General features: G+C 39.0%; 1 protein-coding gene across 1 annotated transcript in view; it reads right to left on the reverse strand.

Annotated features, from left to right (window-relative positions):
* Positions 1 to 6,004: 6,004 nt before the first annotated feature.
* The window catches only part of SAAL1 (serum amyloid A like 1), a 65,663-nt gene continuing 51,865 nt past the window's right edge, over positions 6,005 to 19,802 (reverse strand). Inside the window, exons 10-12 of the mRNA XM_073216298.1 lie at positions 11,939 to 12,132; positions 10,212 to 10,304; positions 6,005 to 9,519 (exon numbers count right to left, since the gene is read on the reverse strand). Coding sequence (XP_073072399.1) covers positions 9,427 to 9,519; positions 10,212 to 10,304; positions 11,939 to 12,132 — 380 coding nt within the window. The 3' untranslated portion in view covers positions 6,005 to 9,426. The remainder of the gene's footprint in view (positions 9,520 to 10,211; positions 10,305 to 11,938; positions 12,133 to 19,802) is intronic.

Raw genomic sequence — 19,802 nt, forward strand, 5'->3', positions numbered from 1 at the left:
GTTAACTAACATCCCAGTCTTCCCTTGGAGGACCAAATCCTCTGTGTGCTGAATTCCTCCAAGGCCCAAGAGCAATGTTACAGAAACCAGCACTAGCGCATAGCATGCAAGAACTGGTCAGAGAGATGGTAGGGGCTTAAAAAGAACTGAGCTCAAATTTCAGAGCCAGAAAAGAATAGATTTTAACCGAACAGAAGTATTTCCCAAACTCTGGGATATAGCAAATAAACTCATGGCAGCTCCTCTACAGAAGCCAATCCAATTTGTCTGATTACAATCGCATCTACTACAAAACTCCTTTCTGCTACCTCTGCACTCATTTCCAGGACCAGATGCTCACAGCTTCACAGGACAACCCTCCAAATTTTTATTGGGTCCACTGTCCAGTGTTTCTGTTTAGAATGATTTAGGCAGAACTGTACCCCTCTTCCTTTGCCTACCTCCTCCCCACCACCCAATTACTTTCTTCTGGTTCTTTATATCCAGAATTGCAAAAGAATATACAAACATCTTGACTTCCACTGGAAATAAATCCTTGAATTTCTTTCTCATCACTTCTCCAGATGAGAGGCTTAGAGGGTAGATAGGAAAGGAAGAAATCTTTTTTCTTTTTTAATTAATTTCCATTTCTTTTAAGTCTGAGTAAACTCTGGACACAGAGCAACCAGGATGATATGATTATGGAAACTATTAGTCTCTCCATCAAAGGAGTGACAACTCATGGTTACAGAGCTGCTGGAACGTTCCTCCAAAGGGCTTCTGCAGCATGATCCTCCTGGTTCCCTTTGAGGACACAGTGCTCAGCATACAAACTTGGGGCAACTTGCTAAGACCAAATAATCCTTGAGTGTTTTGTGAGTTGTTCTGGAAAACTGTGTTTTCCTACAGTTACTCTAAGGAAACAGCCAACCCACATTAAAACATGACCAAATGGACAATAACTGCAATGGGGTTGGGGGGGACTTGATAATATGGGTGAATGTTGAAACCACAATGTTGCTCATGTGAAACCTTCATGAAACTATTTACCAATGTTACCTTAATTTTTAAAAAATGACCAAATGGAATGAAGAAAAATCTATTAAAATTTTCAGATTACTCAAGGCTCATCTGAAAATGTGAAATTTGTATCTTTAAAAAGTATTCAGGTAGCTCTTATTATTGAATAATCAGAAAAACTGAAATAACCTAGAAATTATTTAGGACAAATAGCAACAATTATCTGGTTTGTCCAAACCTATACAAACATAAAAAGAAATTAGAGAATTTAACCTAGGGACTTTGTTCCATGGTCCACAACATTAGCAGACTGTTTTTCTCCCAGTGGTAACAAAGCACAGACTTCTCCATGACAAGGGAGTTAAAGGATTGAGTTTTCTCCAGGAAAAGTGCCTGCTAATTGGCCAAGTGAATTCTTATTCCTGGGTATAGGCAGGAAAAGGCCAACACCAGTTGTACTTTGAAGAAAGCCCACTCAGGGATTTATAAATGCCACCAGCCTTCCCAAATAGAGACCCAAAGAAAATTTCCAGAGATGCCAAATTCCTCAAATGGTATGAAGTCAACAGGCTCCAAAACAGAACGATATGATCTGACATCGAATAACTTAAAGTCAAGTAAATGCATTCTCTTGCATTTTGGATTATGATAAATATACCCTCCCACCCTCACTCCCATAATAATTTCAATGTACACCCCTTCCCAGAAGCAGCAGATACTTCGTAACTCCTCCAGAAGAAAACAGAAAGCCTCTTTTTCCTTTCTGCCCACTATTCCATTGTTGTAATCTGCATGTTAAATAGGCCTGATTGAGAAGGAAAACATCTATGAAGAGACTGTTCCCAAAATGTTTTGATTCCTCATGCAATCATATAAACCTTGAATGTTAAGTGGGGGAAGCCAATAAAAGTTATTATAACAGGTTCCATGATGTCAAAGGAGAAACAGCTGCAGAAACTTTAATAAGCAGCTCTCTTTTATTACAATAGGCTTAACGTCACCATTTATTATTTCCAACACTAAAACACAAAGCCATGTGCTACATTGTGGACCAGGATGAAAAGGATATGTGGACTTTCCTGAGTATTTTAATATCCTCTTATTGACAATAGATAGAAGATCTGAACAAGGACTGGGGACAGGAAATGATTTTAGTGATTTCATTACCATAATAGGGAAAAGCATTTCAAATGGCAGGTTTGGCAGATGGTCTGGTAAGGCTTCAACTTCTAAAGAGTCTGCAGATCAACAAGCCTAATATTGATACAAGCTTGGTGTGTAATTAACAAAGTGTTCTTGTGAGCACAAAAGTTTTTATAAATACATGCTGTAGCTTTAGCAGAACACAGGAAGCTGGTGTTTTAAATTAATTTAATACCATTTCACAAGGAATGGTATTCAGAAGCAGCAAGACTACTGTGAAAAGCTCTTGATGTTCTAGTATAAATCATGTTTTAATGAACCATTGAGTATGGCATATCTTCACCCAACTTATCTCTAGTGAAAAATAAATGTGATTGTAGAATTTTCAGATTTTTGAGACTTTTCAGATCTCATTCAAGAAAACCTAAAAAGTTTTATGTTTTGAAATCATGAAGTTTGTTACCTCCAGCTTTGTTCTTTTACCTCAAAATTGCTTTTAGCTACTTGGGAGTCTTTTATGGTTCAATCTGTATTTTAGAACTGCTTTTTGTATTTCTGTAAAAAGTGACATTGGGATTTCACAGGGACTGCACTGAATCTGTAGATACTTCGAGAAGTATCAACATTTTAACAATATTAATTCTTCCAATTCATGGTCATGGAATTTATTTCCATTTGTGTCTGCCTTAATTTCTTTTGTCAGTGTTTTATAGTTTTTCACCTCCTTAAGCTTATTCTTAAGTACTTTATTTTTTTGATGCTATTATAAATGGGATTGTTTTAAAACAGATCTATAGACCAATGGAACTGAATAGAGAGCCCAGAAATAAACCCACACATATGTTAACTCATCTGTGACAAAGACGCCAAGTATACAGGAAAGGTGTGGTGTCTCTTTAGTAAGCTGTGCTGGAGAAAACTGGAGATCCACACACAAAGAATGAAACTGAACCCTTATGCCATACATAAAAACTAATTCAAAATAGATAAAAACATAAACGTGTGACTTGGAAACCATAAAACACCAAGAAATAAACATACAGGAAAAGCTTCTTGACATTGGCCTTGGCATTCACTTCATGGATATTACACCAAAAGCAAGGCAACAAAAGTAGATCTGGTGAGTAGGAAGACATCAAACAAAAATCCCTGCACAACAAAGGAAACCACCAACAAATGAAAATGCCACCCAGGGGAAGGAAGAAAGCATGCCCAAACCATATACCTAGCAGTTAATATCCAAATATATAGAGGACTCCTGCAAATCAATAGCAAAAAAGAACAAATACTCTGATAAAAAAATTACCAAAGGAACTACATAAATAGACTAGCAAAGGAATTCTAAAGACATAAAAATGGCCAACAGGCATATGAAAAGGTGCTCAACATCACTAATCAACAAGGAAATCCACAATGAGATTATCACCTCACAACAATGAGGAAGGCTGTCCCAAAAATTACACACAAAGGGTTTGGTGAAGATGTGGAGAAAAGGGAACCCTTGTACACTGGTGTGAATTAAATTGGTTGCAAGCACTTTAGTATGGAGGTTCCTCAAAAAAATTAAAATATAATTACCATATGATCCAGCAATCTCATTTCTGGGTATATAACCAAAGGAACTAAAATAAGGATCTCAAAGAGATACTTGCACTCCCATTTCCACTGCAGCATTATTCACAAAGCCAAGATGCAGAAGCAACCTAAACGTCCACTCACAATTAGATGAAAAAAATGATACATACAAAGGAATATTATTCAGCCTTAAAAATAACAGTACACTGAAGTATTCTGCTTATATCAGCTTCCTCGACATTACAGTGGCCAAAGTGACTCAGCCAAGCTGATCAAGTCAAGGGACAGGGAAGTCACTCCATCCACAAGAAGCCATGGCATGAGAACAGGGATAATAGAGGTGAAGAACTGAGGATTTGCTACAGGTTGCATGACTCCCTCCGTGCAGACCAGCTGCTTCTTCTGTCTCTCTTACACATGACTCTAGAATGCAAGCTCCATTTAGCAAGATTTGTCTTTCTTTGTCCACTGCAGTACTTCCAGTATGTAGAGTCTGTTTTGTTCACCGCTGTTGTCCTAGTGTTTGGAACAATGCCTAGTACATAGCAGGTAGTAAACATGACTGACTGCCCCCAGTGTCCTCAGCCTTGAGAATTACATGATCTTCAGAGTCCAATGCTCCTGAACCAATCTGCTTTGTCCAGCTTGGGTCAGGAATCTATCTCTTATTCAATCACACACTGTAACCAGAGGAAGAATGTAGGTAGTTCAGGGACAATTCTCAGAAAAGGGAGCATATCCCAGGTATTTATGGATAAGTATTACTTATGGATATAAATAAATGTCTGTGGATAAGTATTATTATGTGCATAAGATTATTTATGGGTAAGTAGATATCCCAGGTGTTTATTTCACATGATGTATACAACCCTTTGTGATCTGGTCCATGTCTGCTTCCAGGATGCAAGTATAGTACAGTGGTTAAAAGGGCATGTTTAGGGTCAGGCAGGCCTCCATTCAAATCCTGGGTTAGCTACTTACTGCCTATGTAACTATGACCAAGTTACTTAACCACTCTGAATCTTCATTTCCCATCTGTAAAACGGTAACAATTACCTTATAAAAATATTGCACAATTAAATAATGTAACATACATAAGATCTTCATAGTACCTGGCACATAGGAAACTTGGTAAATGGTGGCCATTTCTACTAGGTGTGTAAGCCTAGTGCCTAGTATTCTAGTTGTATCCTAGTGCACACTGTTGTGTCCTTAGACAAATTTTGCATCATACTCATTTTAATTATAATTTTAGTTGATTGTATCAGAGATGCACACTTAACCCAAAGTAGCCAATCCACAGGCTGGTCAATGACCTACAATAGCCTGATGTACAGACCCTCTCTCCTTTCCATTTCTGGCTTCAGTGTGGCATAGCCCTTTCCCAGAAGTTCGTTCCTTGCCAGGGTCCTGAGGCAAGGGAATTAGAGTAAAATGAGAATGGCCTACTCTGTGCTGCTGCTAAATTAGGTAGGTCTGCAGGCATGGACTTCCTGGGAAAATATGGGTGATTACACAGGCACAATAATCATGGTATAAAGAGTAGCCTAATATTCATATTAGGCTTTGAAAACTAATTAGAAACTCAAGGAAGTGAGCTTTTATATTACAGATGTTCACTGAGTTGTACAAACTAGATTTAAGCAAATTTGACTTACGCATATCCATCATAATATTTTAGCAATGAAGACTTTGCATTCTCTACAGATAAAGAGCAGTCAGGCTGATGAACTAATACCAGGGAGGTGAGAGCAGAAGGCTGGAAGCATCACCACAGAAGCCCTCCTGCCTCCAGTCTTAACTGGTTTCCTTCACTTGCTGCTGTAGGTGTGGCCTCGCACTCAGGACTGCTCTGGCCCAGGCTCTTTCCTGTTGGTCTGCCTAGCCCAGGGTATAAGCACTGGACATAGGTGATCTCTAATAATCTGTCCATCTCTAAAATCCTGACTGTGCTTCTCTCCCTGTTTCCCCCATAAAATACATCATTAAGATTTCCAATAAGAACTTCTGTTAGTAAAAGTACCCCCTTCTGGTGCTAAAACATATGATACCTGCTCCTACCTGGCTAGCAGTTACAACATTCCTCATGACTCCTTGTAGAGTCAGCTAAAATAATGAAGTAAAGATAATCATTTTTAAATAACTGCTTATATATTGATGATAATTTTTTCTATCAAGTATGTGTGTTAGTTTCAACTATTGAATATATTTTATGCTAAATAAAAATTAACATTTAAATTACTTATTTAGACATAAAAGAAATGAGCTATTATTCATAAATTCAGGCTTAAAATTACACAATTTACTTGCTTTTAAAAAACATTGATGTTGTACACCTGAAGCCAACATAATACTGTATATCAACTATATTTCAACAGAAACAAAAAAAAACATATATTTAACAGGAAACCTCAAACATTTAACAGGAAACACAAACACAGAGAACAGAGAACAAAATAACAGATCCCTATAAAATCATCATTCACCTTCAGCAACTCCAATTCGTGGCGAATCTTGTTTCATCTACTCCCTCAACACCTTCTTTCCCTCATCCCAGACTATTTTGAGGCAAATTCAAGACATCGTATCATTTCACTATAAATACATAACTTTTAACAATGGTTTTTTTGGGTTAAATCTCACACCAGCAGTATATATATATATATATATATATATATATATATATATATATATAGGTATGGACTAATTCAAGAGGGGTATTTACTTATTTTTCTCTTTCTTAAAGCTTTTGCCAGGATCACAGAGGAGAACAGAATTGCAAAGTACTAAAAGGGAGTAGGAGCTCAAGTAGAATACATAGTTCTGTCCTAAATTAATATGGACCTATTTCTTTAAAAAATAGGCTATTAATTAATTTTAAAAAATACTAGTTAAAACAGGCAAGATAATCTATAACCCCAATATACCTTTTCTTCAATTTACTCAAATTCAGTTAACTCTCAGAAACAGCATCACTATTCTGCAGCCCAATCCTGCAGAATAGAAAACAGTGCTCAACATTTCATGCATTTAAGATTTTCTGAATTCCAAATAGAGATTATTTCTTAATACCTCAATTAATATGGTTGGTTTCTGCAGATGCCTCATTAGAAAAAGTATATATGCTGAGAGGTGGTTTTTAAACTTTTTTGCATTTATATGCCAGTTACTCAGGGTAACTAATTCAAAGCCAAGGCAATGGGAAATGTTGAAGATTGAGTAGAAAAAGTCTTTTGATCTAAAAAGTTGGATCAGCCAAGAAAACAATTTGGCTATATCTCATTAACTGCAAGGGGATAACATCTTAAAGGTATGTCATCTATGTTCTATCTTAAGTTATTTAGATACATCACAAAAAAATAAAAACCTCAAATCTAATTAGAAATAGAATGACCTGTTTAACAAGTACTAACTCAAGTTCTTCCTGCAACTTCTCTGCAATGAAGTAAGGAGAAAGAATGAGTTTCAATTCCATTTGTACATATAAGTCCAAATCTCATATTTATGCTTCTTGAGAAAGCACCACTTCAAAATATCACTGTAATTAAAACAAGCATTATTTTTTTTTGGTGAATTCATCAGATTATGTGGCATTAAAAAAGTTTTAACACTGCTTATATATTTTTTAAATTTATTATAATTTATAGATTTAGGAATTTTTCAAACATATCAAAACTATGAAAATATGTACCACCTCATAATGTTATGACAGTAGCAAGTAAACAAGGCAGGTTCAAGGCAGAAATGAGAAGCAGAAAATAACTTAGACATCTCTAGCCTTCCTACAATACATCTTTTCTCTCCCTTTGTAACTTATGGGCTTTGAGTAGCACTCTTTCACAGAGATAGCTAAGCTCCTTAGGCTGCCCCCTTCAAAATGTGTTCTCAGGAAAACAAAATGTGAAATTCATATGCAATGAGGAACACATGACTAATAACATGGAGTACTATTCTTATAGGGTTATTAGCATCTTAACCTTAAACTTCAAGAGACAGTGAGAATGGCATTTTCAGCACTGGCTAGCAGGTAGGGGTGATTTCATCAGAGCTTTTGAAATCTCATGTTACAAACAGTCATGTTCAGCCTGTAGATAAGGTCAGCACTGAAGACATGCAAATATATATAAAGTAAACCTACCGACTGGAGTTTCAATGATAAGATTTTAATTATACAATTTAATTCTTCTTAGCAGGGACATTTTCAACAATAAAACTACCTCCAAACTGGAAACTGTATATCTCTTCCCAATAATGCTATGCAAAATAATGCTATGATTTTTTATCAGCAAAAGTCATTCAAGTAAAGAATACCAAATGTAAGGCAAGACCAGTGCTTTCAAGCCAAAGATCCTGCAATAAAATGAGAAGGGTCTGTACCAGAAAAGCTGTTTAAAAAGCTGGCTTTGTTACTTAAAGCTGGTATTTTTTTTAAATCTACTGACAATTCCACTTTCAGCATCTGAAATAATGCAAACCAGACGCTTCCAGAAATGCACCTGGTTGATTCTCTGAATATACTTCATTGGGAAACACTATAAAGAATGATAAAAATATGAGAGGAAAAATCATGTATAGCAAACTTTGTAAATAATCAGAAGTTATTAAATTCCCTCAATCTGAATTCACTCAAGGAAATCATTTTCTGAAGTTGAACCACTGGGATTAGGCTAAAAATAGAGAATTTTGCTAATGCACTTTCATCAAAATGTTAGCATTTCTATCTGCAAACATACACTGAAAAAAACTGAACTGTAACAAAGCTAAACTAATAACTGCTTTTGAGTTGTTAACAATCTGGAACAGAATCAACACAATTAACATTCACTAAACAGCTAAGATATATTTGTATACTATGACAAACATCATGGATTGGCTATCTAATAAGCCTTCATAGCTCCCTTCTCTCTTGCTTTCTCTCCTACACAGACTAGAAAGAAAAAAGTTCTTGATTTCAAATAGTAGTAGTCCTGGATAGCTACGTGACATGTTCTGGCATGGGAGGGCTGTCCTTTCCCAATAAAAAGGTAAAGACTTTCAAGAAGAAAGTCCATTTGCCTCTTTCTCCTTTTCCTCCCTGAATGTGGAAGCAAAATCCATAGATGATACAGCCTCCTTAACCACAAGACAATAAACATGAGCACAAGGTCTCCACAGCGGACCACACAGAGAAGGGAAAGGAGTCAGGGATCCCTGAGCCACCAGATCAGGACTGGACTGCCCACCTCTTGATTTCTTATTACCTAAGAAATCTAGTGGGTTAAACTGCTGCAGCTCGGTTTTCTATTAGTGCAGCTGAATGCATTTGTAGTGGTTACAAATACAAAATTCTCACATAAAAGTCCAATTAAGAGTTATGAACCCAACGTTTTTCTCTTAAAAAAAAAAAAAAGAGTTATGAAGAAAATCCTTGCCAAACCCTCAAATATCCTAAAAAGGACCTCAAGGATACACTTGTGTTTTTGTTTTCTTTACCTGAAGATGACAAACATCACATAACCAATAAAAAATAAGGAGGGTGGGGTTTGATGGTGGTAAAAAGTCTCACTTCAATGCCAAATAAAAGGCTGGGGTGGGAAAAGAGTAAGCGAGTAATACGAAGACAATTATGGTCTAATATAAGCTTATATAATATTTCCTGTATGTGAATTTCAACTGTCAGTGAAGAAAATAAAGTTTATCTCTTGGGCAGAAGAAATTCCAATTCAGTTTTTAAGTCTGAACCTTCAAACTTGGGAAGCTTTCTTCCAGGTCATCAGCAAGGGTCTTATCAACTTCCTGTAGGATTTTGAGAAAGTCTTCCACCTATAAATGAAACAAAAGAACCAAAAAAATGTAAGTAGAGGAAAAGGTGGTTTAAGATATTGATTGTTGACTATAAAAAGGCTCCACCTGTGGTTTCTAAACAGTCCAATGGAAAAGAACTGCCCACAGATCCCAAGATGACAGCAGCAGTCCTTCCCATAGAGCACTCTAAAACATCAAGTCCTCTAAAACATCATCACTATTTTGCTTCACTCTTCAACTAGTATTTACTCCCCCGCTGCTTTCCCTTTAGGATCCTTACTGGCATTTTATTACCACCCTCCTTACGACGTGCTTCCTCACTCCCACACTGCATACTTCATTTTCCTAAAAAGTTCCTATTTTGAAATTGCCTCTAATGGTAGCAAATGTGATAAAATCTGAAGAACAATAAAAACCTCCTGACAATTCCTATCCAAAAATCTTATTTTTGCTTAATATCGACGCTGTCTACTTCATTAACAGAAAGGGGTCTGATAAATTCAATGCTAACTCCTTTCTCTCAGCATGAGACCTGTTACTCAGGCTAGTCCCATCCATTACCCAGCAGGCAGTCATCTCTCCGACAAAGGCAGTCAATCCCGTGAACTGTATGCACTCTTCTGTGACAATGGTCTCAGAGATCAAGCGCTTATTTAAAAACATTTTACATAGTAATCCTCAGAAACTCAGCCCCCTGTATGCATACTCACTGCAGGGCTATAGAAAGGAAGGAGGTTTTGAAATACACAGGAACACTTCGGTTTGCTTAAATGCCCCTCCTTTAGTCCCTGAGCTACAGTCTCCTAAAACAAACAAAAAGATTTAATGTCAGAAAAGGAAAATGCCTAGTTATATCTGATAAATACAAACCAGTAGACACAATTCCCTACTGATCCCACTGGCATTTCAATGTCCCAGACCAAACCCACTATCATTCCTCTTTTGCTAACACAAACGTGTGCTCCGCTGCAGTCCTTCCTTTAGGGAAAGGCACCGCGACCCACCCGCCCTGCTGCGGAAACCAAAGATGGGGATACAGCCAAGATTCTTCCTCCTTCTCTGCTGCTGAACATTCCCCCAAAATGTTTAATTCTACTCCACTACATCTCTCTCATCCCATCCCGCCTCTCTATCCACACTTTCATTGTTTAGGCTCTCCTTATTTTTCAGATTGTTCTTAACTATTACTAAGCACTAGAGTCTGCTGGTCTCTGGGCCTCTGCGCTTCCAGCGTCAACTCTCTAATCCTCTCTCAATACTGATTTTGGAGTGATCTTTCTAATCATATGACAATGCTTAAAAAAACCCATCTTACTAGCTCCTCAGTTTCATCAAGACTAAATCCATATTCCATTACTTATGGTATAGAAGAATTGTTATGGCATAACCCTGTTTATTCTCAGCCTAGCTTCCTCCTATATTCCTGTCACTTAAAAATAAAGAAAAATCTTTGTCCCTCCTCCCCAAAAAAGGAAAAGCATCAGCAGCAAACAATGGAAAAAAATACTTGCAATGAATATGCAGAAGGTATATTATTATCCAAGGAGTTCATACAAATAATCAAAATAGGTAACTTATAAAGCAGGAAGCACAAATAATACACAAATACATAAAAAGATTTTCAACCTCACTACTGGTAAAAAAATCAAAATAAGGCACAATTTATCATGTGTTGAACTGTACTTGATGTATAAAAATTGTAATGCCCAATAATAAGAATCATATAAAACTAACTTTTTTACATTGTTAATAAAAACACTCTGGTAATAAGTATCCATTATACCTTAGTTATCTTCACTTTTACAATGTCAAAACTCATAATCTAACATCTGAAAATCTATGCTAATAAACCCAAGTCTGAAAAGGAGGAAAATTCACCAAAAAAACAGTCAGAATAACATATTTGTTTTAAGGAATAGTCTTAAAAGCTTCAGTGACTATGAATACATGCTTCATAGATATACTGATATATTTTTTCTAAAATACTGGGATTGAAAGTATGTTTAAGGGAGGAATATGTTAATAATCCTGAACAACGAAGTCCCTTAAACAAATTTGCAGTAAATTTTGAAAACTGGGTTTTTTTTCAAATTGGATATTAAACAAATTGGCTCTTAGTGGAAAGTCTTTCAGTAAATTTAGAGTCAGAAAAAGTGCTTATAATATTAAGTGAAAAGGGCAGTCTATAAAAATTATATGCCCTGGGTTGTAAGTATGTGAAAAACATGTATAATAAAAACATACCAAACCACATTAGTTGCTAGTTTAAAATCGTAAATTTATGGTAAGTTTTTCTTTCTCTATTTTCCCAAATTTATGTTATACAATTATACTGCTTTTATATTTTAGAAAATAATAGTAATAAAATTCGGAGCATTAAGCAGGCAACTGTAGTTTCTTTTGCTGAAGAAACAAACCATCAACACTTCTTTCCTACCTTTGTTAATATCTGAAAAAGATTAGAAAGAAATTCACATGAAATATCCTTTAAGATTTTCAAGTGGAAATCCTCTGGGGTTAAATCAGACTTTTTAGTTTCTTCTGTGTTAGAGTCCATTGAGTTCTCTGGTTTCTTCTGACAATGCTCCACATTTTGTAAAACACGAATCAGGCTGTCAATTAGAGGAAGCTCTAGTGTACAAACATATCAAGAGGCATGGAATTAGCCCATTAAATTTGGTCAGTCTTTCATTCATGCATTCAAAAGTACTAAACACCTACTTGTGTTAGACCCTGCACTCTGGGTACCACAGTTAAAGTGGTAAACAAGATTGTCTAGGCCTCTCAGCTTTCACGAGGCTTACATTTTTATACTCTCAAGTAAGCTAATGAATAAAATAGATTATTTCAGATTTGGGTAAATTCTACAGAGGAAATTAAAGGGGAATATACTAAAGCAGCTGGCAAGAGAGGCTCTCTGAAGAAGTGACACAAGTTGAGAACTAAAGAAGAAGAATCATCAATGTAAAGAGCCCACATGTCAGGCAGAGGGAACAAGGGCTAAAGTCCTGAACAGGAACTGTCACAGAAGGTCTGGAGAACAAAAAGGTGGCCAGCGTACCTCAGCCAAGTGAGCAAGGACAAGGAGGGTATAATAAGTCAAATTCAGAGAGTTGGTTAAGTGTCCTGTCATGCAGGGCCTTGGAGACCATAGTGAGAAAATACTTGAATTTTAAACTTTATCATAAAACTCTTAAATGACATTGCTTTTAAATTGTATGTTTTAGGAAGTTACATTTTAAAAATTGTATGAGTTCTTAAAAGAACACTTTATAATTAACCTATAATAAAAACTGAACATAAAAAATAAATCTAAAGCTTAGACAAAATACATATTACAGAATGAACATGTTAAAAGGTATCTCACTCTGATTCAGTCATTGATTCTATTTCTGCTCAATAATTACAAATCCAGGAAAAAAGGTTTCTGTAAGCACTGAATCGAGTATACTGATTTAAAAAAACTGAATTTTACTTCCAAACTAAGGTCAATATAGTACGTGGGAATGACATTTCCTAAAAATTAGCAGCCAGGGAAATCACACCCTTATTTCTCAACTCAGTGTCATCTCTTCAAAGCACTTCCCTGCCTGGCTGCTTTATTATATTCCCCTTGTATTTATTCCCACTCTCTTACTTGTGTTGCCAACAACTCTTGACACTAACACTCAGGTCTTTGCTCCCTGTAGGTCACATCAATCTATACTATGCCACCCTCTCTCCTCCCTTTCTTACCCAGCCCTAACTCTGCAAAGCACCTATTCAAGATTTAGGGCAGGATGAGGGGATGAGAGTGAATTAGTGGCTTAGAGTTTAGGAGTCTCTTTATTTTCTTGCCCAATCATAAACATCACACATATGTTTTGGAAAGTGGAGGAAGAATAAAGAACACCTAGTTCCAAAACATCAAGAAAGATGTGTTCTTAGTATTCTAAATAAAAACTGTTATTTTCAACAGACAGCACATATATACAGAGAGGTTAGAAAGAATCTTGGGGCTCAAAGTCAGATTTCACCCTTTTCCTTTCAGAAACCACCACAGAGGAGCAAAGAAAATGAGCAACAAAAACAAAATGAAGCTTGGATAAAACTAAGAGACAGCTGAAACCTGAAGCACAAGGTAAGTTACAAAGTAAATCAAGGAGGAGGGGGAGAGGATGCAGGAGGCTGCAATTCTCAGAAAGGGCTAGAAAACCCCATTTCTTTAAGCTAAAGCACATAATGAGGTGCAAACCCAGAATCCCTTCTTTGCAACAGCAGGAACGAAGTGAACAAGATAGCAGGTGGTGCTTCCCTGGGGGTTCTAAAATGCAGAGGAAGAAGAGGGCAATGAGTAATCGCACAGACAAGCCATTTATTTGCAGGAAGTAAGCATCAAAGGAAAGGTAAGACTTACTATAGCTACCTCGCTCCTGGGAAAAGGAGTTAGAAGACACACAGACATGTTAAAAAAAACCCACAGACCCAAAATAGGGGTACTTTTGCTAAGCCAAATCACCAAACCGGTGCTTAATATCTAATTGTTGTTTCAGTCACCCCCAGAAATGTAGTTAGTCAGGAATTTTCTCGTTAGCACAGAGGTAACCTGTCACATGATACCTCTCCACTCCCCCCCAAAAGATGATTTCCATGAGACCAACCCCCTGCTCTTCTTCCTTAGGGAAGGTGACCTTGCCTGAAACAATTCCTTCTTTTCTTCTGTTAATGACTTTGTGTCCCATTCTCTTCCCTTAAAACACTTTGGGTGACTCCTCAGAGCATCTCTCTATTTGCTACAAAGGATGCTGCTAGATTCATAGACCATACATTCATACAATAAAGCCAATTAAATCTTCAAATTTACTAGGCTGAATTTTGTTTTCTAACAGATTTGGTGGCAATGACAGGATCCAAAGTGAACCTGTGGGATTCAGGGACAGCGAGAAACACAGTGTGGCACCCTGAAAACCTTCCTGAGTTCATTGTCTTTCTTGCCCGGTTCCAAGGGCTGTTGTTGAGTTCTTCTCCGTTCAACTCCATTCTCTTTGCATTAAGTTCCCAATCTAATTGGCTTTCCAGTCTGGGTTTAACAAGTTAGTCTAGATAGACCTGATAGCAGGCTCCAACAGAGTGCCAGTCCTTACTTAGCCCTTGGTTCAGTCCACAATCCCACGCTGGAATCCCTTCCTCAGTTCCAGTTCACAGTCTCCAATAATGGGGTCTGTTGGTTTAGTCCATGTTAGTAATTGCTGGAAGTGCACACAGGGCCTTCTGTCGGCCAGTTCACAGTAACATAGAAACCCCGGCCCATTCTTTTCCCCCTGGATTCCACATTGGGAACTGCTGATAGTTTATTCTGCAATTCCCCATTTGTTTGCAATCAGGCTTCAGTCATTCTTGGAAGCCTGCTGGTTCAGTCCTACCCGAGTCCCTAGTTGGTTACTGCTGGTGTCCACAGTTCCATTTCCTTGGCTACAGTTGTTTTTTGTTAATGTAAACATGACGTAAAGGCTGTTACTAAACACGAATTTCAGAAGCCAAAGGGCTTAGCTATTAGTTTGGCTCTGAGAAACTCAAAGGCCTAACTAAAGAAACAGGATACTTTTCCAAAGAGCTGAGAGCACTACCTTCCAGCATATCTGCTTACTTTATGTATAAGAACTATAGTTGTGGAGTTTCAGATATTTTGCAAGATGGGAAAATTTTACTGAAAACAACCTAGAATTACAGTGACCTTTACAAGGAGCATTTGAATAGATAAGATCATTTAATCAGTGCATTTGAAAGCATAGGCTCCTGAATTAAACAAAATGGGATACCTATTTTAATTGGAATGCGAAAACCTCCAGGATCCATAACTACAAAACACTCCCATTGAAAGATTCATTCCAAAATGCTAATGAAAAATTAAAGATGTAAGATACCTAAAACAAAAGACTGTAAGACTGACTTGTAAGACTAACGTTGAAGGGCCCCCACCCATAAGATGGCGAACTTCCTGCTTCTCTTCCGGGTCCTCGGTTCCCGCCAGCGCCACCTGAAGCCCAATCAACTCTCTCCCCACTCCCAATCCCAGCACTTAGCCAATAGCCACCAGCCCCGTAGAAGTAACACCACAATCACCCCATGCCCCTTCCTATATAACCCAGCACCTTCCCCTAATAAAGCAGAATTCTCCAGTGAATTGCTCCTGTGTGTCACTCCTTCCTTTCAAACGTAACTCCTACTGCTCCCCCACCTGTTGTCCTTTATTTGGGTACTCATTCTAGTAATCCTCTGTTTGAATTACCTTGCCACTCTAAAGAGACTATTAAGAGAGTTACTTTTAAGGTAAAGGCCATCCAGGCTACATGAGATAGTCTTCAGGTATCTTCACTCCTTGGTCAAAGGGCCACAGTTAATGAATTTCTTAAATCCGGAGGATCTTGTATTTAAGGTCAATATATTCAAATGTTTCTATAAAAAGATTACCTCCCGGAGGCGGGAGCCAAGATGGCGGCGTGAGTAGAGCAGTGGAAATCTCCTCCCCAAAACACATAGAGCTATGAAAATATAACAAAGAAAAATCTTCCTAAAATAGAGACCACAGGACACAGGACAACATCCAGACCACATCCACACCTGCAAGAACCCAGCGCCTTGTGAAGGGGGTAAGATACAAGCCCCAGCCCGGCGGGACCCGAGCGCCCCTCCCCCCGGCTCCCGGCGGGTGGAGAGAAACCGGAGCAGTTTTTTTTTTTGGCGAGCGCTTTTTGGAAGCCTTAGAGGGACGGGCCCCCGTTGCTGGGGAGGCAGGGTGGCGGGACCGGTGAGGAGGTGCCTGGGAACGGCGCCGGAGGACAAAGAATATCCCGCGTTTCTCCCTGCGAGACCAGGGGGCGGGTGCCTGAGACCGGTGCCTGAGGACGGAGGAGGTCGCGCGTTTTTCCCCTTTTTTTTTTTTCTCTTTTTGGCAAGCGCTTTTTGGAAGCCTTGAAGGGACGGGGACCCCAGTGCTAGGGAGGCACGGTGGCGGGACTGGTGAGCGGGTGGCTGGGACCGGCGCCTGAGGACAAAGAATATCCCCCGTTTTTCCCTGCGGGACCGGTGGGCGGGTGCCTGAGACCGGCACTTGAGGACAGAGGAAATCGCGCGTTTTTCCCCTTTTTTTTTTCTCTTTTCTGCGAGTGCTTTTTGGAAGCCTAAAAGGGACAGGGACCCCGGTGCTAGGGAGGCAGGGCGGCGGGACTGGTGAGCGGGTGCCTGGGACCGGCACCTGAGGACAAAGAATATCCCGCATTTTTCCCTGTGGGACCGGTGGGTGGGTGCCTGAGACCAGCACCTGAGGACGGAAGAAATCGCGCGTTTTTCCCCTTTTTTTTTTCTCTCTTTTTGCCAAGTGCTTTTTGGAAGCCTTGAAGGGACAGGGACCCCGGTGCTAGGGAGGCAGGGCGGCGGGACTGGTGAGCGGGTGCGTGGGACCAGTGCCTGAGGACAAAGAATATTGAGCGTTCCTTCCCTGCGGGACCGGTGGGTGGGTGCTTTTTGGAAGCCTTGAAAGGACAGGGACCCTGGTGCTAGGGAGACAGGGCAGCAGGACCAGTGCGCGGGTGCCTGGGACCGGCACCTGAGGAAAAAAAAAAAAAATCGCGTGTTTTTTCTTTTTTTTTTCCTTTCTGTTCCCTCTCTCATTGTTGCTGTTGTTGTTTTGGTTTGGAGAGTGCTTTTTGGAAATCTTAAAGGGGCAGGACAGGTCACTTAGACCAGAAGCAGGGAATCTGGGGATCTCTGGGCACTCTAACCCCCTGGGCAGCAGGGAGCACAGAGGCCCCTTACGGAGATAAATAGTCTCCTGGCTGCTCCCCCTCTAACGGGGCTCCACCATTTTGGAGGAACAGCCCCAGCCAGGCCAAGCCCACAGCAACAGTGGAGATAAACCCCAAAGCAACTGGGCAGGAAGCAGAAGCCCTGTCTGCGCACAGCTGCCCAGCACAAGCCACTAGAGGTCGCTATTCTCCCAGGAAAAGGCTACAAACCAACAAGAAGGGAAGCTCTTCCAGCGGTCACTTGTACCAGCTCTGCAGACTATCTCTATCACCATGAAAAGGCAAAACTACAGGCAGACAAAGATCACAGAGACAACACCTGAGAAGGAGACAGACCTAACTAGTCCTCCTGAAAAAGAATTCAAAATAAAAATCATGAACATGCTGACAGAGATGCAGAAAAAAATGCAAGAGCAATGGGATGAGATGCAGAGAAAAATGCAAGAGCAGTGGGATGAGATGCAGAGAAAAATGCAAGAGCAGTGGGATGAAGTCCGGAAGGAGATCACAGATGTCAGGAAAGAGATCACAGAAGTGAAACAATCCCTGGAAGGATTTATAAGCAGAATGGATAAGATGCAAGAGGCCATTGAAGGAATAGAAGCCAGAGAACAGGAACGTATAGAAGCTGACATAGAGAGAGATAAAAGGATCTCCAGGAATGAAACAACACTAAGAGAAATATGTGACCAATACAAAAGGAAAAACATTCGTATTATAGGGATACCAGAAGAGGAAGAAAGAGGAAAAGGGATAGAAAGGGTCTTTGAAGAAATAATTGCTGAAAACTTCCCCAAACTGGGGGAGGAAATAATCGAACAGACCATGGAATTATACAGAACCCCCAACAGAAAGGATCCAAGGAGGACAACACCAAGACACATAATAATTAAAATGGCAAGGATCAAGGACAAGGAAAGAGTTTTAAAGGCAGCTAGAGAGAAAAAGGTCACCTATAAAGGAAAACCAATCAGGCTAACATCAGACTTCTCAACAGAAACCCTACAGGCCAGAAGAGAATGGCATGATATACTTAATGCAATGAAACAGAAGGGCCTTGAACCAAGGATACTGTATCCAGCACGACTATCATTTAAATATGATGGTGGGATCAAACAATTCCCAGACAAGCAAAAGCTGAGGGAATTTGCTTCCCACAAACCACCTCTACAGGGCATCCTACAGGGACTGCTCTAGATGGGAGCACCCCTAAAAAGAGCACAGAACAAAACACACAACATATGAAGAAGGGAGGAGGAGGAATAAGAAGGGAGAGAAGAAAAGACTCTCCAGACAGTGTATATAACAGCTCAATAAGCGAGCTAAGTTAGGCAGTAAGATACTAAAGAAGCTAACCTTGAACCTTTGGTAACCACGAATCTAAAGCCTGCAATGGCAATAAGTACATATCTTTCAATAGTCACCCTAAATGTAAATGGACTTAATGCACCAATCAAAAGACATAGAGTAATAGAATGGATAAAAAAGCAAGACCCATCTATATGCTGCTTACAAGAAACTCACCTTAAACCCAAAGATAAGCATAGACTAAAAGTCAAGGGATGGAAAAACATATTTCAGGCAAACAACAGTGAGAAGAAAGCAGGGGTTGCAGTACTAATATCAGACAAAATAGACTTCAAAACAAAGAAAGTAACAAGAGATAAAGAAGGCCACTACATAATGATAAAGGGCTTAGTCCAACAAGAGGATATAACCATTCTAAATATATATGCACCCAATACAGGAGCACCAGCATATGTGAAGCAAATACTAACAGAACTAAAGAGGGAAATAGACTGCAATGCATTCATTGTAGGAGACTTCAACACACCACTCACCCCAAAGGATAGATCCACCGGGCAGAAAATAAGTAAAGACACACAGGCACTGAACAACACACTAGAACAGATGGACCTAATAGACATCTATAGAACTTTACATCCAAAAGCAACAGGATATACATTCTTCTCAAGTGCACATGGAACATTCTCCAGAATAGACCACATACTAGCTCACAAAAAGAGCCTCAGTAAATTCCACAATATTGAAATTCTACCAACCAATTTTTCAGACCACAAAGGTATGAAAGTAGAAATAAATTCTACAAAGAAAACAAAAAGGCTCACAAACACATGGAGGCTTAACAACATGCTACTAAATAATCAATGGATCAATGAACAAATCAAAATAGAGATCAAGGAATATATAGAAACAAATGACAACAACAACACTAAGCCCCAACTTCTGTGGGATGCAGCGAAAGCAGTCTTAAGAGGAAAGTATATAGCAATCCAGGCACACTTGAAGAAGGAAGAACAATCCCAAATGAATAGTCTAACATCACAATTATTAAAACTGGAAAAAGAAGAACAAATGAGGCCTAAAGTCAGCAGAAGGAGGGACATAATAAAGATCAGAGAAGAAATAAACAAAATTGAGAAGAATAAAACAATAGCAAAAATCAACGAAACCAAGAGCTGGTTCTTTGAGAAAATAAACAAAATAGATAAGCCT

This window comes from Manis javanica, chromosome 11, assembly GCF_040802235.1.
Source record: "Manis javanica isolate MJ-LG chromosome 11, MJ_LKY, whole genome shotgun sequence".
NCBI lineage: Eukaryota > Metazoa > Chordata > Mammalia > Pholidota > Manidae > Manis > Manis javanica.